Source organism: Lutra lutra, chromosome 5 (genome assembly GCF_902655055.1).
Source record: "Lutra lutra chromosome 5, mLutLut1.2, whole genome shotgun sequence".
NCBI classification, from domain to species: Eukaryota; Metazoa; Chordata; class Mammalia; order Carnivora; family Mustelidae; genus Lutra; species Lutra lutra.
The window spans coordinates 51763080-51786710 of record NC_062282.1 but is presented as its reverse complement, the minus strand read 5'-3'; the positions used below and the strand labels follow the sequence as shown (position 1 = coordinate 51786710).

The window sequence follows — 23631 nt, the reverse complement described above, 5'->3', positions numbered from 1 at the left end:
AAAGGGTTGATATTACAAAGCAAATACATTTACCTGAATTAGAATATCCCAGAAATAGAATGGACCACCTTCACATGGTAGATAAAAGCCTTGGGATCCAGAGTGCTCAGTTCTGATCACAGCTCTGTCGTTGTGTGGCTCTGGACAAATCACTTAATCCCTTGGTGCCTCAGTTTCCTCATCTGTACACAGGGGAAACAAAAGTACAAATTGCACAAGATTGTTGGAAGAATGAAATGAGTTAATACCTAAAACACTTAGGATAGCTCAGACACACAATAAATGTTAGCTATTATATTTTGTTGTTGTTGAACTCCCCATTACCAGAGGTGCCCAGGCCTAGATTTGATAGCCAACAGTCAGGACTATAACAAAGAGGATCTTGCCCTGTGTGGGGAATTGGATTCTAAGGCCCTTTCCAATGCTGAAATTCAAAAAGTCCACAAAAAACAAAGTACTTTTATTGTGTTGTCTCCCACCAGGTACTTTTTCCTATCTCTACAAGGGACTTATGGGAAGTCTCTGATCTTAAAAGCTCAGAAAATCGACAAACTCCCCACAGACAAAAGAGACCTAGAAATACAGAGCTGGAGAAGCAGACGGAGGCCTGTCTCTATTCCTGGAGAGGCTCAGCCCACCCACCATCCAGTGCCACCTGTCCCAGAACAAGACTTCAGAGCCAGTAGCCCAAAGAGCTCTAGCCCTCCCAAGAGGAAGTACAAGGAGGATTGGGTGCTACATGGAGAGAAATGCAGCAGAGACCATCTGAAGGATCACCCATGCCCAGGGGAATCCTCAGCTAAACCCTCATCCAGGGAATACCCTCTTCTGGGACCTAGCAGAACAATGGCTTCAGGAGCCTACTCAAGGGGTGGACAGATTGATGAGGACAGGCCCTTAAGCAGGGGCAGTCATCGCCGGTCCCAGAGTTCAATGACCATATGAATGGCCTGCAGAAATCTGTACAAACTCAGAGGAAGCCACCCAGTTGATGGCCTAATTAACCCATGAATATTCCTCTTCATGGAGGAACCAGGCTTGACTTCCTTGGAGAAAATGCTGGCCCCAAGGGCTTTCACAAAGGACTGGAAACCAGTCAACCTCTAGCTTTCTCCTGCTGCCAGGCAGCACATTATGCCATCAAAATTTTTATAAGAAAGCTATGTTTTTAATATATTGAGTTGTTAAATATTTTAGCCCAGAGACATTGCTGTGACCTTCTAGGTAAGTAGAGCCAATGGCCAACACAACAGGGCCATAACTTTCTAAGATTCCAAGAGATCTATCTACCCAGGCAGTCTCTCAGGATATGGAAGTTTCTGAGCTTGTCAAGCCATCACCTCATCTTATTGTGCCAAAAGTTAAAGTTTCAGAAGAGACCCATATACAAAGGTACTTCATCTTGAGTGTATTGCAGTGGTAATTATGTCAAGTTTAACAATACTTTCATTCATAGAGAATTGGGTTGCTTTCTGTCTCTAAGCCAAAGAAAACATCTAAAGATTAAAACTAGGTTTGAACTCAGTATCACAGACACTTCTGAGAGTTGTAGGTCCATAGCTAGTATAAGAGACAACAACATCAGCATGCAAAAGTGAATGGGTGCACTATAAACCCCAAGATTTTGCTAAAGGACCATATGTCCACAGTCAGTACCAAGAGAATAGGAGCAGTACTGTTTAAGCTATTTATTTATTTTTAAATGGAAGTACTCATCCTTATTCAGATATAAGACTGGTAGACTTTAATACCTCTGGACCCAGAATAAACCTGTATGATAGAGAAACTCTAAGCCCAAACAAGGACACCTCAAAGGACAGGTCCAGTATTAAACTCTATCATTAAGCTTATCCCAGATTCTTACCAGCTGGAAGACACTGGCCCATGCTTCATTTATATTAGGGAGAGTCAGAGGAAGTCTCATTTCAGAGGTTAAGGGATTATGGAAACTTCTTTTTCCTAGAGGTTACAAATGCCAAAATGTACAAGTGCTCAAAACAGTACTTTGAAATGAAAGAATGCATGATAGAATTCCAAGAGGCTATCAAGAGAATTCAGGCCTATTATGGACAAGGATAGTGTATCCCTAGTCTTTAGGATAAGTCAGACAAGGCTACTGAACCCTCTCCTCCTTAAGGTAGTACCTGTATATTAAGCAAAAATCCCTGTATATTAGTGATGGATGCAACATGGGTGACGAGTCTTTGAGCCTAAGAGTCATAGCCACCCACAAGTTGACTTATCACTTAAGTAACTTCTCAGCAAAGATGCACAAAAATATCTCAACAATCAAATTGGCAAATGACAGACTGGGCTCATCCTCTGAACTTCTGCAGACAAGCCTGAACTGGAGGGATGGTTTAAAGCATTGTGTCCTTGGAACCAATACACTGGATCTCTTTTACTGACTCTGCCACATAATGATGCCAATAATGGCCAACAGGAGAATCCTATATGCTGATTGCTAGAGAAGGAGCAGGTGAACACAGCAGGCAAAGCAGTAATGATAGGAATTGTTCCAAATGAGAGGATTGAGCCAAAACTTGGATCTTGGGGTCCCTACTTTCCCCATTTGATTCCCGCCCACTCCTGCAAGCCAGATTGAGAGCAGTAGGCTGTTTTAGAGAAGAACAGAGTAGTGGGAAGAACACTGGCCTCAGGAGATCTGGGTTTGAGTCTTTGCTTCTTTACTCTCTAGGAGCCAGGAGCCAGGAGCCTTGAAGCAAGATGCCATGCCTGCAAGTTAGGTTAAAACTGCCTTACCTTCCAGGCTTGGCCTGGAATATCAAGCCAAAAATATGCAGGGGACGTGTAAACACTTTGAAAGTTGTAACACCCTCAATAGTAACACAGGGATTTCATTTCAGAGCTAAGGGGAAGCAAGGTAATGGGAAACTTGTAAAAATGACCACTGTAAATATATGTCAAACCATACCCAACATTGTGATGTTGTGCTCTTTCTTGCATGACCAAACAATCCCAGATTGCCTGGGATTTTCCAAGTTTTAGCACTGAAGGGCCCACATCCTAGGAAACCCCTCAGTCCTGGGGCACCTGAGACAACTGGTCACCTACTCTTGCCCCTCTTTGAAACCAAACCAACTGTGACCATCCAACATGCCATCTTAAGGGAAAAGGTTATAACAACTTTTCCTATAACATTATGCTAATGATTGTACTTAGTACACTTTCATACTTTTATGACCTTTTACTGATTGACTGGAAATGTGTTATCCTTTATGAGGAAAAAAAAATAAACATTGTTTTCCATAATTGCCTGCATTTCTGAGTACCTTCTCATCCATCCATCCACCCTTCTTGCATTCATTCAGTAGTCTGTCCATCCATTTATCTATCCAATAAACTTCTGTTAAGCTCCTACTAGATGCCTAGTGATGTGCTATGTGCTGTGAGAAATTCAGTTCCTATCGTAAAAGAAACTCATACCTTGTCAGACAGAGTATCAGGTACATGTCTGATCTAACAAGATAGTGTGACACAAAACAAAATGGCTATAAGAATTAGAAGCAGAAGCACACAGAGTCTCCTCTGTCTGAAACTCTAGCCTGGCTATCCTCCTCTTGATGGAAGCTTGACACCAACCTCCAACCCAGATTGATTCAGGTGCCTCCTTACACTCCTTTGGAAAAGATCAAGTGGGTGCCTGCTGTACACAGCACTGTGTTAGGCAACAAGGATAAAATAGGAGAGAAAATGGGCCCATCTCCTGCCCTCAGGGGATTTACAACCTAGAAGAGAAAACAACCTAGAAGGGAAGCTATAATTAAGGAAATAGATAAATGAGACAGCTGAACTCTATGAAAAGAAAGAAGAATGAAAAAGAAGGGAAGGGTGGTTCCCAGAAAAGGCTTTCACCATGATAATACGGCAGGGAAGGGCTATTCCAGATGGAGAGAATCAACTATTAAAACCCATGAAAAGGGGGTGCCTGGGTGGCTCTTGGGTTAAGCCTCTGCCTTTGGCTCAGGTCATGATTCCAGGGCCCTGGGATCGAGTCCCGCATTGGGCTCTCTGCTCGGCGGGGAGCCTGCTTCCTCCTCTCTCTGCCTGCCTCTCTACTTGTGACCTCTGTCAAATAAATAAATAAAATCTTAAAAAAAAAAAAAAAGCCCTGAAAAGAAAGAGTTTGGTATACAGAAGAAGAAAAGAAAGGTCAGGATGACTAGAACTCAAATAAGAAAGAGTAAGTGCCCCCACAGTAATGTTAAGAGTAACAACCACACTAGCTCACTGTGTGTTTGACAGTAGGCTAATGCACATCATCATGGAAACCTCATAGCAACCCTCCGAGGTAGGTAATATTATGCTCCACTATTTCAGTTAGCTTCTGCAACATACCAAACCACCACCACCACCAAATGGAGTGGACCAACACAATTACTTATGTGCTCATGATTCCCTGTGCAGTTTGAGGTGGAAGGGCTGGGATCTCCCATCCTCGAGAACGTCAGCCAGCATCATCATATGCCAACAATGTTCTGGGAGTGAGAACAGAATCTACAAAGCCTCTTGAGACATAGGCTTATAACTCATATATCATCCATGTCACTACATTCTATCAAAGCAAATCACAAGGCCAGCCCAGTTTCAAGAGAGTGGGGAAAATACATTCCACCTTTAATGGGAGGATCTACAAAGAAATTTGAGGCCATTGACAATCCACCGCATCCCATTACAAAGGGAGAAACTGACGCAAAGACAAACCAAATAAATATGGCACAGTCACACAATTAACAAGTGGGGAGACAACATTCAAGAGTCTGAAACCAGAGCCTATACTCTTAGCCACGAAGCTACACAACTGCAAGATGGGGCTGAACAGGCAGGTAGGAAACAGATGACAGAGGGTCTTGTCTTCTCCACATTCTCCTGAGAAGCAAAGTAGTTCAGTATTCAGTGAGCTGGAATTCCACCCTAACTCCATCACAGACTGGATGGTCACATGACCCAGAGAAAGACCACACTGTGTTCAGCTGGGTTGCACAGTCAGACAAAATCTTAAGTAAAGAAAATACTAACAGCTAAGATGAACTGGAACTCATGCCTACCCTGCCCTAAAATATCTTCCCATGAGCTGTTCACCTAGCCAGAACTTTCTATTCTGCCCTGAAAGCCCCAGGAGAAATCACATAGAAGCAAATTCTCCCATGCAATTGAAGAAGAGATGGCCCTTCCCTTCACCTCCAACCCAGGCAAGATTTCACTGTTAAAGAAGGTGGGGATTGTGAGCTGGGCCAAGCAGGCCTTTTGAGAGCATTACAAAAGGAGTCCTGCCCATCTGAACTTTAGGATACCCACAATGAGGATATGGGTATTGTCAGACAAGAGCTGAAACCCGGAGCCTTTTTCTTCAAAGGCGTTCTGGTGCCACCTAGCATCAATGGAGGAGCTGCTGCTTCTGACGACTCTTCTTGCAGCTAAAGCAAGGAAAACAAGATGGAAGGGGAACTGAGCCAGGAGTTGGAGCCCAAATTTCAAGTCTGCTCTGCCAGTGGTGTCCACTGTGACTCTGGACAAATCCCTTCACCAGGTTTCAACCTCAAACTGAGGTTCTCTTGGCTTCCCCCAAACACTCAAGGTAGGAACTGGACTGGTTTTAACATTCTGTGGTTCTAAGAGCTATTTGTGAGGGGGTACAGTGCGGAATGCCCTCGTGCAACTGCAGCCTTTGGTTTACTGTTTGTGTAACTGTCTGATTCTCTATCATGCATACACACAGTGGAAAATCTCATAATGAAGGGACCCTGCAATCTTTTCTCTGCTGTGTTCCAAGTGCTCAGTACATGGCAATGCTCAACAGTGTTGTGACTCTGGCTGTTGAAGAAACTCATTAACGGGGGCTGGTCTCAGAGGGAGTAGAGCAGTCAGGACAGCAACACTATTTGGGAAGATAATGAACCCCCCAAGCCTTTGCAAGGCCCCTGGTTGCCTTTCTCAGATCAGTAGATTGTAAGAAGCTGCAGGGCCAGGGAAGCCACCATCTCCAGCTGACAGGGGGAAGCCAGAGCTAGGACATCTCTCTCCCTCACACAGGCTGTAGACTCACTCCAGGTACTGAGGTGTCTAAGGAGTGGGGAAGAACAGCTTTAGGCTCCTATCTCCTCCATCAACACCTCTCTATCCCCAGTCACTTACTCTTTAAATAAAGCACCAAGTTGAGTCTCCAGTACCCTCCTTCCATGCATATCACTATGCCTAAGCCCCTCCTCTGTCAATATGCCTAAGCCCCTCCTCTGTGCCCTGACTTTCAGTCTGTCTACAGGAGAGGCCAGCCTTTCTTTCACAGGTCAAGCCTGAGGAAAGACAAGCCCAGGCACCTCAGGAACCAATACCACCTGGGAGGCAATAGTACCCTCAGGCCATGTCCCCAGTGCCAGTTCAGCAAAGGGAGGCTGGCTGACCAATTTTTTAGGAAAAATGTTTTTTCCCCCATCAGTGTCATGAGCTTTTCTTACCCCAGCTAACCTTTATCCCACAAGATGAGGTGAAAGATATCCCTGCAGAGGCAGATGACAAAACCCAAATAACAGGTAAGTGGAGGAGCCCAGAGTTACCAGCTAATTTACAATTAGAGCTGAGACTGGAACTGGGGTTCCCTAACCAGTTAGTGAGGGCTCTTCAACCACCTCATCCACCAGAGATTAACTGGCAGTCCTTTCCAGGGCTTCTTGGACATTTAAATCTCAGAATGTTAATCCAAAGGAGTAAAATTTGAAAATATCAGGCCATATGGCAAGTGAGTCAGGGTAGATTTGACCACAGAATCCTTCCAGAACTCCTCATATCACCCTGTTTGCAAAAGGGCAGCCTAGGGTTGAAGGGTAGGGTTATACCAGGTAGTCACCTCTCAGAATTCTCTTCTCCCATCTGCAGGGTCAAAAGTGAGTCCTGAAACCCCTCAGCTGCTGCCTCTAAGCCTCTAATCCTATCTTCAAGACTACCCAGGTTTTCTGGGGGCAGGGGGAAAGAGAGAGAAAGATTTGTAATCTTTTGCCCCTTTTTACAAAAAGAACTGTTTGAAAAGAAGCATCTATTTGCTTTCCCCATTTATAACAGACCGGTATGTTAGGCAATGAAAGTGGTCTTTCAGGAAGGGGATACAAGACCCCAGGGAAGCTTAACATTTGCTGTGCTTCCAGCCAAGCACTCCTCTTTTTAAAAAGCAAGGAACCAGAGAAGAAATAGAAGGCCCAAAGAGGGGACATGAACTTGCCAGAGACTGAAAATCACCTCTGCTATCCTCAGCTACCCCATGAGCTCAATCCAGGTGGCTGGAGAATAGTAATTTAGGAGGTCTGTTCCAGGTTGAAAATGAAATTTATGGAGTACCCTTTTACCAAATGGTCCCATTGGTGCCTCTCCCAGTAGGACCTCATATCACTCTCCTGGCTCCATTAATCAGTTGGCTCAGGATAATCAGAGGATGTCTTTGGGGCATGCTCTTAATGAATATCATGACCAAATGGGAGAGCTTGGTAACATAGTTTAACAGCATTGTGGGGTACTTCATCATTAAGAATAAGCAGGCATGGGAGTTCAGGCAGAGTGGGAGACCAGAATGGTGGCAGGGGCAAGGGAGCACAGACACCTTTTGTCAGAAGACCCTTTCTTTAGAAAGCCCTTGTTTCACCCCTGGAAGTGATGGCCTACACATGAGGTGGCTCTTGGAACAATAGGACAAACAGGGAATACACCTCATTTTTTTTTTGTTCCCTGTAAATGCCAGTATTTTTTTTTTCCATTCTGCTCCTCTATAAAATGGAACAAGGAAGCCAACTAATGTCTGATAACTTGCTCAAGTCAACAGACAAATATGTGGCTGAAAGAGGAGATTCAGCTCCAAGATGCCCAACTTCAGAGACCAAAATATTAACAACTACACTACACTTCTATAGTACAATGAAAAGAGCCCTGACTAGATTTAGGGTTGGGATATCTGGGTTCCCAAATCTATAAAGAAATTATATAAGACTTTTCTTCCCCTATCATTTTCCATCTTTAAAATTAGGGGGTTGGCATGTAGACTTCTAAAGCCCCAGATTTTTCTGAATTTACTCTCATTTACTAAATGAATTTAATCATTTACTCTCACCTGTAAAGAACACATACTCAGTTTACTCTTAAGTGCCCTTGAAGCTTTCACTCAACCTACCAGTAAGAAATCTTTTTTCAAGTAGAAGAGTTGGAAACCAGAATAATCAGCTCTTGTACAGGATAATTAGAGCCACTAGCAAGTCAATTGAAGACCTGCTGACTGGTTAAGCATTAGAAAATCACAAATACATCTTGGGGATGGAGAGCAGGAAAAGTAAGCAGGTGGTAAAGAAGAAATATGAAAGATGTTAAGATAAATCCCAAAGGAAGTAAGCAAAAGCTGTGTGTTCTACTTATGCCCCAACTCCTGAGTCGGGCATACACTGGGCCCCCATCACTTGATCCTGACCTGCCTTGCCAGGCAGAGCACCTGTTCAAGGGAAACTAATTGCTTACCATTATAAACACACTGTATACTTTCCAACTTCTGTGCCTTTGGTTGAGCCATCTCCTCTACCTAGAATGCCTGCTCAAAGCCTGAATCTCAAATTCAGCCCTCTAGAGACCACTTCTTCCATAAAGCTATCCCTAGTCACTGAACTCCCAAAACTCTCTGCACATATCTTATGGTATTCAATACAGACACTTCTCGTTACTCAGGTCTTTCCCCCCACCCCTTAATCATACTTGCTAGAATGACAGAGCCTGAAGTGACAAGTCCTAAATGATTCACCCCAGGGCTAGAACCAAACCTTGGCTAATGATAATAGTGGACCAGCTCATAAGAATGTTCTTTCATCTACTCCTGACTACAAATCCAGGAGGCATAGGTAGGGAAAGACATTTCCTCTGCCTCTCCCCATACCAGAATATCTCTGCTTCAGCCTCCCACTTCTTCTCTTCCCCAAAGGCAAAGACCAAAAGATGATCCAATGGTCAATGTTCCAGAAAAATCAGTAGTTTTGAGGACCTAATCTTAAAACAGCTTCAGACACATTCTGGGCTCTCCTGTCTATCTTCCATTTCCTCTTTCCATGAGGTCAAACAGTACAATTAGGCTAAGTGTCACTTCACAGGGAAAACCAACCTCTCTTTTGCTCCCTTATCCATCTTCGACTTGGGGCCACTGGGCTCACATTTATAAATAAGTTATTTTTGTTTCCATTCTGCTAATGTTTCTGGTAGTACTAGTACAGGAAGAAGGAAGTAGACCACGGGGAAAGTGAAGGCCCACCAAGGGGAGATTAAGTGATTATCCATGTGGGTTGCAGACATTCTTGTATTCTAGGTCTATGATGACACCAAAACACCATCAAAATTTCAATTGGTATTTTTAATTTCCATTTTACAGGTAAGCAAACTGAGACTCAGAAAAGTTGGGTAGCTTATACAAGATGCACTACTTTTTAAGTAGCCTCTATACCCAGCGTGGAGCCTAACATGGGGCTTGAACTCAGGACCCCAGGATCAAGACCTAAGCTGAGATCAAGAATCAGATGGTTAACCAACTGAACCATGAGGCACCCCCCCCAAATAATGCATTATTTTTAATAATGATGTGTGTCAATAATGCATTAATAAGAGCAAGAAAAGAGGCAGAAAAGTTATTCCAAACCAAGACCAGATTCCCAGCCCACTGTAATTAGCAACAAGGGCAGCCTGGCCTTTGGTAAACAGCACATCCTGTAATTTTCCACAGTTCTGTCTCCCAGACTCTCTCAGGGTCTTAGTTTGTACCTCTAGCCATTTAAGATTTCCAGCCTCCTTTCCTCCGTTTTCCATGGGAATACCCTCCAAACACATATAGAGCCTGGGAGAAGGATTGGCACCCTGAAAGACATGAGACATTGGCTTAGCTCTAATTACAGCTCTAAAAGCCTGTGCTGTGCCTGGTAGACAAACCATACCAGAAGCACATTAATTTTCTGCCCCAGCTGGCTCCCACCTTGGGAAGGCTTACATTGCCATGCTCAAAGGGGCTCTTTCTGAACCCCTGATGTGGGAGAGATGCACCCATCCCTGCCTCTCTTCTTATTTTTAATTAGAAGTTCCATTAAAACCACTACAGCAATGAGGCACACACCAGGCAACATACTTCAGGACAATTAGCACACTCCTCGGGGGGCTAAAATGGCCTCAGCCTTGGTCTGGGCAACATAATTGTACCAAAACATACAGCCTACTAGGAGGCTCCCATTTTAAGTGGAAAGAAACAATTAGTCACACAATCTATCAGGCAGTTAGATCTGTAGGAAATTATTCAATATGCATAATTTAAAAGTTTTCCAGGGGTTGAGATATATAGAAATTATTACTTGCCTATGACTTGGTACATCCATAAGCAAACCACTATCCCCACCCACACTTACCCCATACTATTAATGCTCTGTGTCTCCATGTGTAAATGCATACCACATAGAGTCTAGTTGTAATTATGTGTCTGGATCACTGTAGACATTATTTCATTCCTAGAATGTGGGAAATAATCAGTGGGGCAGAGGTGTTATGGAAACCCCACCTACCTCACTGCCACTTTCTGAATCCCCAAGCCACTAATTAAAACCTGCCCCTAAGATAGCTCCTGGCCAAGTCATCCTGGTGATTCTGAGAAGTAAACAAAAAGAGCAAATTAGAAGGCCAGAAAGACCTTTCTGAACACCAGGAAAGCTGAAGAAAATCACCTGAGGCTCCCTGGACTCTGTTTGAAGCCACACTCCCAGATTCCACATGCAGAAGCATCTCGTCTGCATTTGATCACCCTTCTCTAACACTCATTGCTGAACCATTGTACCTTCCGCAGACCAGCAGTGCCGCTATAATTAATATTCAACTGACATTGCCACTGCACACTCAAAGCCTGTTCTTTCAGCCTTTTCAAATCCAATTCAGACCAAAGTAATCTTTGCCCTTGCACTTTGGTTCAGGCAGCAGCAATTGTTAGGATGGCAGATAATGGTTTATTAGCACTACCGAACAGCAAAGGAGCCCAGCATGGTAGTGGTCATCACTAGGTTTCTGAAACTAAATTAGGTCTCACAAACTAAAATTAACAAGCCAGCAGGACACAAATACTGGTGCAGGAATAAGGCCATTTCAAGAAGGATTATTAATTATAATTTTTCATATAAGACTACAGATGGAGTAGGAGGTTGTGAGGCTTCCAATAAAGGGTGTGGTCCAGCTAATAAGAGGCAACCACTGTTTGACCACTAACTTTAGACTCTCCACAATCACCCTTCAAATCTCATTATTTGTGGACCTAGAGCAACTGCTACAGTGTAAGGAGGCCTTAATTCAAATCCTAGACTAAACCACTGCATGACCTTGTGCAAATTCTTTCCCTCTAAGGAACTCAGCCCCTTATGTTTAAAATGAGAGTTAAGGGGCACCTGGGTGGCTCAGTGGGTTAAAGCCTCTGCCTTCGGCTCAGGTCATGATCCCAGGGTCCTGGGATCGAGCCCCGAATCGGGCTCTCTGCTCAGCGGGGAGACTGCTTCCTCCTCTCTCTCTGCCTGCTTCTCTGTCTACTTGTGATCTCTCTCTGTCAAATAAATAAATAAAATCTTTAAAAAAAATTAAAATTAAAAATAAAATGAGAGTTAAAAAAGGATCAGTGGTGGCCATTACCCTTCATAATCATTTCTGGAGAACAGAGAGATAGGCAAAAGTCAACTGCAGTGAACATTTTAATTAAGAGGATCAGTCCTATAGAAACAAGATGGCAGAGGAGTAGCAGACTGAAATGACATCAGGTCCCAGGAGTTCAGCTAGATGGTTATCAAACCACTCCAAACACCTACAAACTCAACAGGAGATAGAAGAAGAGGAGCAATTCTAGGAACAGAAAATAGACCACTTTCAGGAAGGTAGGACATGCAGAGAGATTAATCTGAAGCAACGGGAAGATAGACTGTCGGGAGAGGGGCCAACTCCTGGCAAGCAGTAGAGCAGTGGAGCACAAAATCAGAACTTTTAGAAGTCTGCTCCACTGAGTGATGTCACTCCAGAGGCTAAGCAGGGGTGGAGCCCTTGTGAGGACAGTGTGGTCTCAGTTCCCACAGTGTCACACAGAAAGACCAGGGGTGTCTGAGTGTGGCAGAGCTCCCAGGTATCGGAGCAGGGAAGCCAACCACAGAGACTGAGCCGAGGAATGGGCTCTCACATTCATGATCCTTTAGTCTTGCAAAGTTAAATTTTTTAAATTTTTTTTCCTTATTCTATTTTTTTAACTTTTCCTCTCTCCTCTTTTAACGTTTTTTAAATACTTTATCTTAGCAATACTTTTTTTTAAAAAATCTTTTTAAATCTTCATTGTTATAGTCATATTTTATCCCTTCATTGTATTTAACCCTACTTTTTGTATACATATAGGGGTTTTTTTCTTTAAAATTTTGGGATACAATTTCTTCTAATAGATCAAAATATACCCTAAATCTAGCACATGGCTTTGTTCTACTCTCCAGCCTGATCACATTCTTTTTTTTCTTTTCCCAACCAACTTATTTTATCAATTCTTTCAGAATGTTAATTTTCATGTTTACAGTCATATTCCATCCCTTCATTGTCTTTACTTTTATATTTTTTTTCTTTCTTTAAAATGTGGGGAGGTAGTTTCTTCTAAGAGATCAGAATACACCCAAAATCAAGTGGGTGGCTCTCTTCTATTCACCAGTCTAATATATATATATATTTTTTTTTTTTTTAATTTTTCCCCCTTTCTTCTCCCCCCAGCTTAGGGTCTCTTCTGATTTGGTTAGCACATATCTTTCTGGTGTCTTTGCCACACTTTTAGTATTATATTCTCTCATTCATATATTCTTATCTGTATAAAATGACAAGGCAGAAAAACTCACCACACACACACACACACACACACAAAACAAACAAACAAAAAACAAGAGGCTGTACTGATGGTTAGGGACCTAATCAGTACAGACATTGGTAATATGTCAGAACTAGAGTTCAGAATGATGATTATCAAGGTGCTACCTGGGCTCAAAAAAGGCATGGAAGATACTAGAGAAACCCTTTCTGGAGAAATAAAAGAAATAAAATCTAACCAAGTTGAAGTCAAAAAAGCTATTCATGAGGTCCAATCAAAAATGGAGGCTCTTAATACTAGGATAAATGAGGGAGAAGAGAGAATTAGTGATATAGAAGACCAAATGATGAAGAAAAACGAACCTGAGCAAAAGAGAGACAAACAACTACTGGACCACAAAGGGAGAATTCAAGAGATAAGACAAAACAATATTAGTATAAATGGGATCCGAGAAGAAAAAGAAGGAGAGAGGCAGAAGGTATATTGAAGCAAATTATAGTAGAGAATTTCCCTAATATGGCAAGGGAACAAGCATCAAAATCCAGGAGGCACAGAGAATCCCCCTCAAAAATCAATAAAAACGGGTCCACACCCCATCATCTAATAGTAAAACTTACAAGTCTTAGTGACAAAGAGAAAATCCTGAAAGCAGCTCGGGACAAGAAGTCTGTAACATACATAGAAATATTAGATTGGCAGCAGACTTATCCACAGAGACCAGGCACACCAGAAAAAACTGGCGTGGTATATTCAGAGCACTAAATGAAAAAAATATTCAGCCAAGAATACTATATCCAGCTACGTGGTCATTGAAAATAGAGAGATAAAAAACAAAAATTAAAAGAATTTGCAAACACCAAACCAACCTTACAGGAAATATTGAAAGGGGTCCTCTAAGCAAAGAGGGACCCTAATAGTAACAGACCAGAAAGGAACAGCGAAAATATGCAGTAACAGTCACCTTACAGGCTATACAATGGCACTAAATTCATATCTTTCAATAATAACCCTGAATATTTTCAGAATGGATAAAAAAACAAGACCCATCAATATGCTATCTACAAGAAACTCATTTTAGACCCAAAGACACCTCCAGATTTAAATCGGTGGTGGGGGTGGGGGGGATATACCATGCTAATGGACATCAAAAGAAACCTGGGTGGCAATCCTTATATCTGATAAATTAGATTTTAAGCCAAAGACTATAATAAGAGATGAGGAAGGACACTATATCATACTTAAAGGCTCTGTCCAACAAGAAGATCTAACAATTTTAAATATCTATGCCTCTTACAGGGGAGCAGCTAATTATATAAACCAATTAATAAAAAAAATCAAAGAAACACATCAACAATGATACAATAATAGTAAGGACTTTAACACCCCCCTTACTGAAATGGACAGATCATTCAAGCAAAAGATCAACAAGGAAATAAAGGCCTTAAGTGACACACTGGACCAGATGGACATCACAGATATATTCAGAACATTCCATCCCAAAGCAACAGAATACACATTCTTCTCTAGTGCACATGGAACATACTTCAGAACAGATCATATCCTGGGTCACAAATCACATCTCAGCTGGTACCAAAAGATTGGGATCATTCCCTGCATATTTTCAGACCACAATGCTCTGAAGCTAGAACTCAATCACAAGAGGAAAGTTGGAAAGAACTCAAATACATGGAGGCTAAAGAGCATCCTACTAAAGAATTAATGGGTAAACCAGGAAATTAAAGAAGAATTGAAAAAAATTCTTGGAAACAAATGAAAATGAAAAAACAACTGTTCAAAATCTGTGGGACACAGCAAAGGTGGTCCTGAGAGGGAAGTACATAGCAATGCAAGCCTTTCTCAAGAAACAAGAAAGGTCTCAAGTATACAACCTAACCCTATACCTAAAGGAGCTGGTGAAAGAACAGCAAAGAAATTCTAAACTCAGCAGAAAAAAAGAGATAAGAAAGATCAGAGCAGAATTCAATGAAATAGAAACCAAAACCACAGTAGAACAAATCAATGAAACAAAGAGCTGGTTCTTTGAAAGAATTAATAAGATTGATAGACCCCTGGCCAGACTTATGAAAAAGAAAAGAGAAAGGACCCAAACTAATAAAATCATGAATGAAAGAGGAGAGATCACAACCAACACCAAAGAAATACAAACAATTATAAGAACATATTTTGAGCAACTATATACCAGCAAATTTGTCTATCTGGAAAAAATGGATGCACTCCTAGAGACATATAAACTACTAAAACTGAACCAGGAAGAAACAGAAAACCTGAACAGACCCATAACCAATAAGGAAATTGAAGCAGTCATCAAAAATCTACCAACAGGGGCGCCTGGGTGGCTCAGTGGGTTAAGCCTCTGCCTTCAGCTCAGGTCATGATTCCAGGGTCCTGGGATTGAGCCCCACATCAGGCTCTCTGCTCAGCAGGGAGCCTGCTTCCCCCTCACTTTCTCTGCCTGCCTCTCTGCCTACTTGTGATCTCTCTCTCTGTCAAATAAATAAAATCTTTAAAAAAGGAAAAATCTCCCAACAAACAAGAGCCCAGGGCCAGACGGCTGCCCAGGACAATTTTAAAACATTTAAAGAAGAATTAATACCTATTGTCCTAAAACTGTTCCAAAAAAATAGAAATGGAAGGAAAACTTCCAAACTCATTTTATGAGGCCAGCATCACCTCGATCCCAAAACCAGACAAGGATCCTATCAAAAAAGAGAATTACAGACCAATATCCCTGATGAACACAGATGCAAAATTTCTCATCAAAATACTAGCCAATAGGAGCCAACAGAACATTAAAAGGATTATTCACCATGACCAAGTGGGATTTATTCCAGGGCTTCAAGGTTGGTTCAACATCTGCAAATCAATCAATGTGATACAATATATTAATAAAAGAAAGAACAAGAACCATATGATACTCTCAATAGATGCTGAAAAAGCATTTGACAAAGTACAGCATCCTTTCCTGATCAAAACTCTTCAAAATGTAGGGATAGAGGGTACATACCTCAATATCATCAAAGCCATCTATGAAAAACCCACTGCGGGGGCACCTGGGTGGCTCAGTGGGTTAAAGCCTCTGCCTTCGGCTCAGGTCATGATCCCAGAGTCCTGGGATCAAGCCCCGCATAGGGCTCTCTTCTCAGCAGGGAGCCTGCTTCCTACTCTCTCTCTCTGCCTGCCTCCCTGCCTACTTGTGGTCTCTGTCTGTCGGATAAATAAATAAATTCTTTAAAAAAAAAAAAGAAAAAAAGAAAAACCCACTGCGAACATCATTCTCAATGGAGAAAAACTGAAAACTTTTCCACTAAGGTCAGGAACATGGCAGGGATGTCCATTATCACCACTGCTATTCAACATTGTACTAGAAGTCCTAGCCTCAGCAATCAGACAATAGAAAGAAATTAAAGGCATCCAAATCAGCAAAGAAGAAGTCAAACTATCACTCTTTACAGATGATGTGATATTTTATGTGGAAAACCCAAAAGACTCCACTCCAAATCTGCTAGAACTTCTACAGGAATTCAGTGAAGTGTCAGGATATAAAATCAAAGCAAAGAAGTCAGTTGCATTTCTTCACACCAACAAGACAGAAGAAAGAGAAATTAAGGAATCAATCCCATTTATAACCGCACCCAAAACCATAAGATACCTAGGAATAAACCTGACCAAAGAGGCAAAGAATCTGTACTTGGAAAAGTATAAATTACTCATGAAAGAAATTGAGGAAGACACAAAGAAATGGAAAACGGTTCCATGCTCATGGATTGAAAGAACAAATACTGTGAAAATGCCTATGCTACCTAAAGCAATCTACACATTTAATGCAATCCCTATCAAAATACCATCTTTTTTTTTTTTTCAAAGAAATGGAACAAATAATCCTAAAATTTATATGGAGCCAGTAAAGACCTAGAATAGCCAGAGGAATGTTGAAAAAGAAAGCCAAAGTTGGTGGCATCACAATTCCAGACTTCAAGCTCTATTACAAAGCTGTCATCATCAAGACAGTATGGTACTGGCACAAAAAACTGGCACAAAGATCAATGGTACAGAATAGAGAGTCCAGAAACAGACCCTCAACTCTATGGTCAACTAATCTTCGACAAATCAGGAAAGAATGTCCAATGGAAAAAAGACAGTATATTCAACAAATGGTGTTGGGAAAAGTGGACAGCCACATGCAGAAAAATGAAATTGGACCATTTCCTTACACCACACACAAAAATAGACTCCAAATGGGTGAAAGACTTCAATGTGAAACAGGAATCCATCAAATCCTTGAGGAGAACACAGGCAGCAACCTCTTCGACCTCAGCCACAGCAAATTCTTCCTAGGAACATTGCTAAAGGCAAGGGAAGCAAGGGCAAAAATGAACTAATGGAACTTCATCAAGATCAAAAGCTTTTGCACAGCAAAGGAAACAGTCAACAAAACCAAAAGACAACTGACAAGAATGGGAGAAGATATTTGCAAATGACATATCAGATAAAGAGCTAGTATCCAAAATCTATAAAGAACTTATCCAACTCAACACCCAAAGAACAAATAATCCAATCAAGAAATGGGCAGAAGACATGAATAGACATTTCTGCAAAGAAAACATCCAGATGACCAACAGACACATGAAAAAGTGCTCAGCATCATTCAGCATCAGGGAAATATAAATCAAAACCACAATGAGATACTACCTCACACCAGTACGAATGGCTAAAAATAACAAGTTAGGAAACAACAGATGCTGGTGAGGACGCGGAGAAAGGGGAACCCTCCTACACTGTTGGTGGGAAAGCAAGCTGGTGCAGCCACTCTGGAAAATAGCATGGAGGTTCCTCAAAAAGTTGAAAATAGAGCTACCCTATGACTCAACAATTGCACTACTGGGTATTTACCCTAAAGATACAAATATAGTGATCCGAAGGGGCACATGCACCTGAATGTTTACAGCAGCAATGTCCACAATATCCAAACTATGAAAAGAACGTAGATGTCCATCAGGAGATGAATGGATAAAGAAGATTTGGTATATATATACAATGGAATACTATGCAGCCATCAAAAGAAATGAAATCTTGCAATTTGCGATGACATGGATGGAACAAGAGGGTATTATGTTGAGCAAAATGCATCAATCAGAGAAAGAAAATTATCATATGATCTCCCTGATATGAGGAAGTTGAGAGGCAAAGTTGGGGAGTTTGGGGGATAGGGAAGGAAAAAATGAAACAAGATGGGATGGGGAGGGAGACAAACCATAAGAGACTCTTAATCTCACAAAACAAACAGCGTTGCCAGGAGGAGCAGGGGGGAGGGAGAGGGTGGTAGGGTTATGGACATTGGGGAAGATATGTGCTATAGTGAGTGCTATGAAGTGTGTAAACCTGGCAATTCACAGACCTGTACCCCTGGGGCTAATAATACATTATATGTTAAAAATTTTTAAAAATAAAAATAAATATTGTTGAGGAAGCAGGAATTACGAGACTTACTTAAAAGTATCAGTCTATCCAGGTTCTTCAACTTAGTGGTAACAAGACCAATTCTCAGCATGGGGACAAAGCAGAGTGAGAAGTCAGGTGTCTCCCCATATCTTTTCTGACTCCAGCACCCTTAAAAGACTTATAGCTTCTATAACAATTTCTAGGCCTGAAAGGGGTAAGAGAAGGGAATATTTTTACATAATGAAACCCAACACAGAGAAGATGGTCTTATAAGAGCAGAGATGTTTCAGTTGAATAAATAAGCCCATAGAGTGGGAAACAGAAAATAACAACCTCACCTTGCTCTCTTTCCTCCCTCCCATCTCTTGCTGCTGCCTTACACTGACAAAAATCTGCCAGAAGCTGAAGGACAAGGGAACTCATTGCTATAAACTAGTGGTTCTTACACTTAGGTCAGGATCATCAGAGGACTATTGAGACAAATATGCCCAGGCCCTATCCCCAAGTTTTCTGACTCACTTGGTATTGGGTGGGACCAGAAGACCACCAGTAATGCAGGAAAGATATGGATCTCAGAACACACAGTAAGTATACCAGCCAGCCTCCTGCGGTACAGAGCAGGGTGGAAGGGGTGGAAGGTTGATCCAGAAGGGCACACATGCATCGATTGAATCTATACCATTAGACCATGGGACAGCAAACTTTTTCCATAAAGAACCAGATGATACGCATTTTAGCTTTTACAGGCCATACAGTTGCTACTACTTAACTCTGCCATCATAGCAACAAAAAAAAAAGCTCACAGACAACACATAAATGAATGAACATTTTCTTTTATTTTCCAATAAGAATTTACTTTCATTCTTTACTTATAAAATTTTATTTCCTGCAAATTCATTTAAGTCTAACCCACCTCTATCTCCTCAGTATTCAGAAAACACCACAAGAGTCATTCCCTGAGTGTCCATATATAAATGCTGGGAACTTTACTGCATTGTATCTTTGCTTTGAAGAAACCTAGATTTAATCTACCCAGTTAAGAACACCACTTGGGTAGCTCTCACTTCATTTAAGCCAATTTCTCATCTCCACTGTGTGTTAGAAACTGTTAGTCGCTCAAGATCCAGAAGTAAATAAGACATCCACAGTCCCTATTTTGGGGGTTAACTGGCTAATGAGATGTTGGTTAAGGTTTTCTGGATACAAGCAACAGATTTGAGCCTAAGTAAATTAGATAAAAAGAAAAGTGTTGGAAGAATACTGGAATGCCAAGAGGCTTGAGACACAAACAGGTCAGCTATTCTTCTGGAAGGCTGGAACCCAGAACTGTTCCCACAAGAGTTGCCAGGACCCAAGCCCCACTTCTGGATTCTCTTAAACTCTCTATGGGTTGGGGACCTGGCTTAAGTAGTTTTAAAATTTCTCCTGATGATTCTGATTTGTAAACATGGTTGATAACTATTTCTCTGGTCTCTTCAGAAGAATGGTTTCCCTCTTTTGTCATTCTGAATTTTAGTAGATCATGGACTCCTGATAGAGTTAGAATAAATGTTCAAAAATCTACCCAAATTCCCCAACTCCACACCAAGTTTAACAGGTGGACAACAACATGCTCCATCTTTATAGCACCTTTCCAAAGCATCCTCAGGTTTTCTCTTTAATGAGCCCTATGAAGTAGATGGCACAAGTGTTATTATTCTTCAGTAAAGAAACTGAGGCTCCGGTAACACATGTGAGTTAACTCACAGCAAATGAGTGGGCAGAGCAGAGACTAGAATGCAGTTCTCCAAAGGGCATTGGTTCACCAACTTGAGCATGAATAAGACACACCAAGCAAATTTGTCCCAGTGCAGTGCCCTTGGCTTCAAACCCAGAGGTTCTGATCCAGGAAGTCTTGAGTGAAGCACAAGTACCTACATTATCACTAAAGTGATTCTGATGCATATGACCCCAAAATCTCAGTTGGTGAAACACCGCCATGAGGAAAGCATCTTCAACCCATAGCTGTGAATATTATCCTGCCCAGAAGCAAGAGAGTAGACCCACTACCTAATTCAGGATGCTTTCCCAACCTATGGTACTTCATTTTCTTTTCCCTTCATCTTATTACGTACTAGCATTAGCTTTCTAGAAAAATAATAGTCAAACTCTAGATCAGCAATAGTGAGTTTCAGTTCAGCATGCCAAGTCTCACCAACTTGCAGTGGCTTTTTAGAGCCTTGGATTAAGAAATAAGGAGATTGGATCAGGTTCAGCAGGAGAATATGCGCTGATCAGTTAGTGGTGTCAGTCATGGACACAGTGAGGGATTCTGGCAGTCCAGCCTACCCTCTACATAGTACTTTATCCTCAGTTTTTTCTCATTTTTCTACTTAGTATTTCTAGGAAGAGACTAGGTTCTGAGTAACAGATAATAATGATTTTTTAAAAGTGTTTCCACGGGGCACCTGGGTGGCTCAGTGGGTTAAGCCGCTGCCTTCGGCTCAGGTCATGATCTCAGGGTCCTGGGATCGAGCCCCGCATGGGGCTCTCTGCTCGGCAGGGAGACTGCTTCCTCCTCTCTCTCTGCCTGCCTCTCTGCCTACTTGTGATCTCTCTGTCAAATAAATAAATAAAATCTTTAAAAAAAAATAAAATAAAAATAAAATAAAAATAAATAAAAGTGTTTCCACGCTGTCCATCAACTATGGGTTCTGCTTGAGACATTCTGGATGCCATGATTCAAATATCCCCTGAAATCCATCAGTGTCTGGGTAGCTGATTATGGACTATAACAGTGTTCCCTTTACTGATCTTCAGGCATTTTTTTATTTGTATGAGGGGACTTTCTCACATTCTGCTCATGATAACAGATGAGGTGTGAAATTGATTCTGAACACCTAGGAGGGTTATGATTTATCATCATACATTAGGCCCCATGGAGCTTTACTGGATGAATCCCAACTACATGCAGAATCCAACCACACCCCCACAAAGAAGACACTTAGGAACTCAAGAAATGTTAAGTACAGCTACTTCATAGTTGGCACCCAATGAAGAGCTCCCTTTCGTTTGTTAAATCAACAAATATTTACTGAGCACCTAACATATTCCAGGTTCTACTTTAGGAGCTACAGACACTGCAATACACAAGAGAAACTTATCCTAAGACCCAGCTCCCCTCCCAATTATAATTAGTAACTTACCCTCACCTTTAGGTAAATACCCACAGCCTGGTACCTGAGGATCAATAATTGAGGTGTCCTGAACTGGGTATCATTGTACAGTTTCCTATACTGCAGATATTTGGAGGAACCAACCTGATGACTAATGTTGCACCTTCAGTATTGTTACTCCCAGTACAAAGAATGGATCCATGGAAATTTCTAATGAGGTTGTCCCACATGTGAACCACTCAGGAAGTTCCTCAGTCAAGAAGGGCTTACCGAACGAGAGGTTTGTAGATATCTGCAAAGAATTTTCTCTTCTGCCAACCAATACCTAAAACCGCATCCTTAGGCAGAAGTGGACAAGGAAAATGGGGTGGTTCATAAGAAACACTTTAAGTTTTTTGGTATATATGCTCCTAAGACTTTGTTCTCCCACCCCAAAATTCTGCCTCTCAAGTTCTAGGCTGGGCTTCGGGCAGATACATTTTGAATAAGTACCCATGGGTAAGTCTGCTGAATCTAGAAAACATGGTCTTTAAGTTTCATTTAGATACAAGCCTGATCTCTGTCAAAATACAAGGTACAAATTCTGGTAAATGGATAGAGACCTACCCAACTGGAAATCATGCAGGCTGACTTCTAGTACTGATTTTATCTTTAATCAGCTGTGTGAATTCAGACCACATACTCCACCTTTCTGGACCAGTGTCATCATATGCACAAGGAGGGGAGAAGGGGTAGATCATTTCTGAAGCATCTTGCTTGAGGAGCTAAGTTTATATAGCTATATTTTTTCACATTTGCAGGCCAATTTCACATACTAATTGATTAAGCCCCAGTATAAATATCACTGTTAAGAAGGGTGTTTTTTTTTTTACAAGAAAGTAATGCATATTTAAAATATATTTGTGCCAGATCAGCCCATTACATATTTAAATGCCTTCAGGATCCATAATTAGTCTCCTGGGCTGTTCAGTGTAGAATTTTTATAAACTCCCCAGTAACAGAGTCATCTTTGTACTATTTGTCACCTTGCCTTCTGCCTTCCCACCCCCTGTCCCATCATTTAGGTGTCCCTACAGCTGCAGTAGTCAGTCATTATCTGACTCTTACGTGGAAACTACTGGATTTCTGTGTCAGTAGGGTCTGTAAATTCCTTCTCCTCATTAATGAATCCAGAGTTGTCTTTTTATCGACCTTTAACAGACAGACTTTCTGCCTAATCATCTCCATTTGATTAATATCCTCACTTTTTGTTGTTGTTGTTCTGATTGCCTGCCTCTCTATACCCCACTCACGTACACCTGCAGGCAAATACTCTCTGTGCTGATGGTTAAGACACAAGCAACAGATCAGATGGCAAATATCAAGGTTTTTAGGTCTATGGCTTCTCCATGCAGATAATCTCTTCTGACATAGTAATGAATGGGACTGAAATCTGACTGTCTCGCCCATTCAAACTTGTCATGCTGTCCACACGCCTATCTCTAGCCAGGTTACGTGGCAAAAATTAGCAAGAGCAATTCCCTGGGAATTCTTTACCAATCCCTAGTTGCTGCAGCCAGTGTTCATCTTAAGAACGGGTTCACATTTCACTGCTCCTCTAGAATCACAGTGTATTCCAGCAGCAGGTCTCAAAAGTGTAATGTGGTGAGAATTCCACAGGAGAGTGATGATTGTTGGCTTATCTGCTTGAAGCTCCACACTCTCCCTTCCATCCCCTCTTCTATACTACCAGGCCTGGAAGCCTGCATGCTGAATGTCCCAGGTTTTCTTACCAGGGGCTTTTGGTTAGGTTGAGCCATTACAGAGCTCCAGCAGCCAGAAAGGAGAAGTCACCCTGGTTCCACAAGCGTAGGTGGTATCTCTTCAGCAAGTCCAGCAGTAACAGTAGTACAAGGTACCCACCCTCCAAGGTCCCAGCACTGCCTGCATGGGCTCCAGACTAGCTGCTTCCTCTTCAACGGACCTCCCCTGATCCTTTTGAATCCTCAGCCTCAATCTCTCCTCCATTGCAGTTTCCCTGACTAGACCATAACTGATAAAGGCAACTTGTGAAGAATGCAAATCCCCCACAGAAGCACCCCTGACAATTTTGATGTGTGGTCTCAGACCATTCTTTGCCAAACACAGCTTTCAAGGGGC

At 41.8% G+C, this 23631-nt stretch overlaps 1 protein-coding gene across 4 annotated transcripts in view; it reads left to right on the top strand.

Annotated features, from left to right (window-relative positions):
* The window catches only part of ATP10B (ATPase phospholipid transporting 10B (putative)), a 100561-nt gene extending 97288 nt beyond the window's left edge, over positions 1 to 3273 (top strand). For 3 of the 4 annotated variants that reach the window (XM_047730957.1, XM_047730954.1, XM_047730955.1), the window contains one exon: positions 483 to 3273. In XM_047730957.1, coding sequence (XP_047586913.1) covers positions 483 to 945 — 463 coding nt within the window. In that variant the 3' untranslated portion in view covers positions 946 to 3273. The remainder of the gene's footprint in view (positions 1 to 482) is intronic. The other variant, XM_047730956.1, reaches the window with a different exon arrangement.
* Positions 3274 to 23631: the final 20358 nt, after the last annotated feature.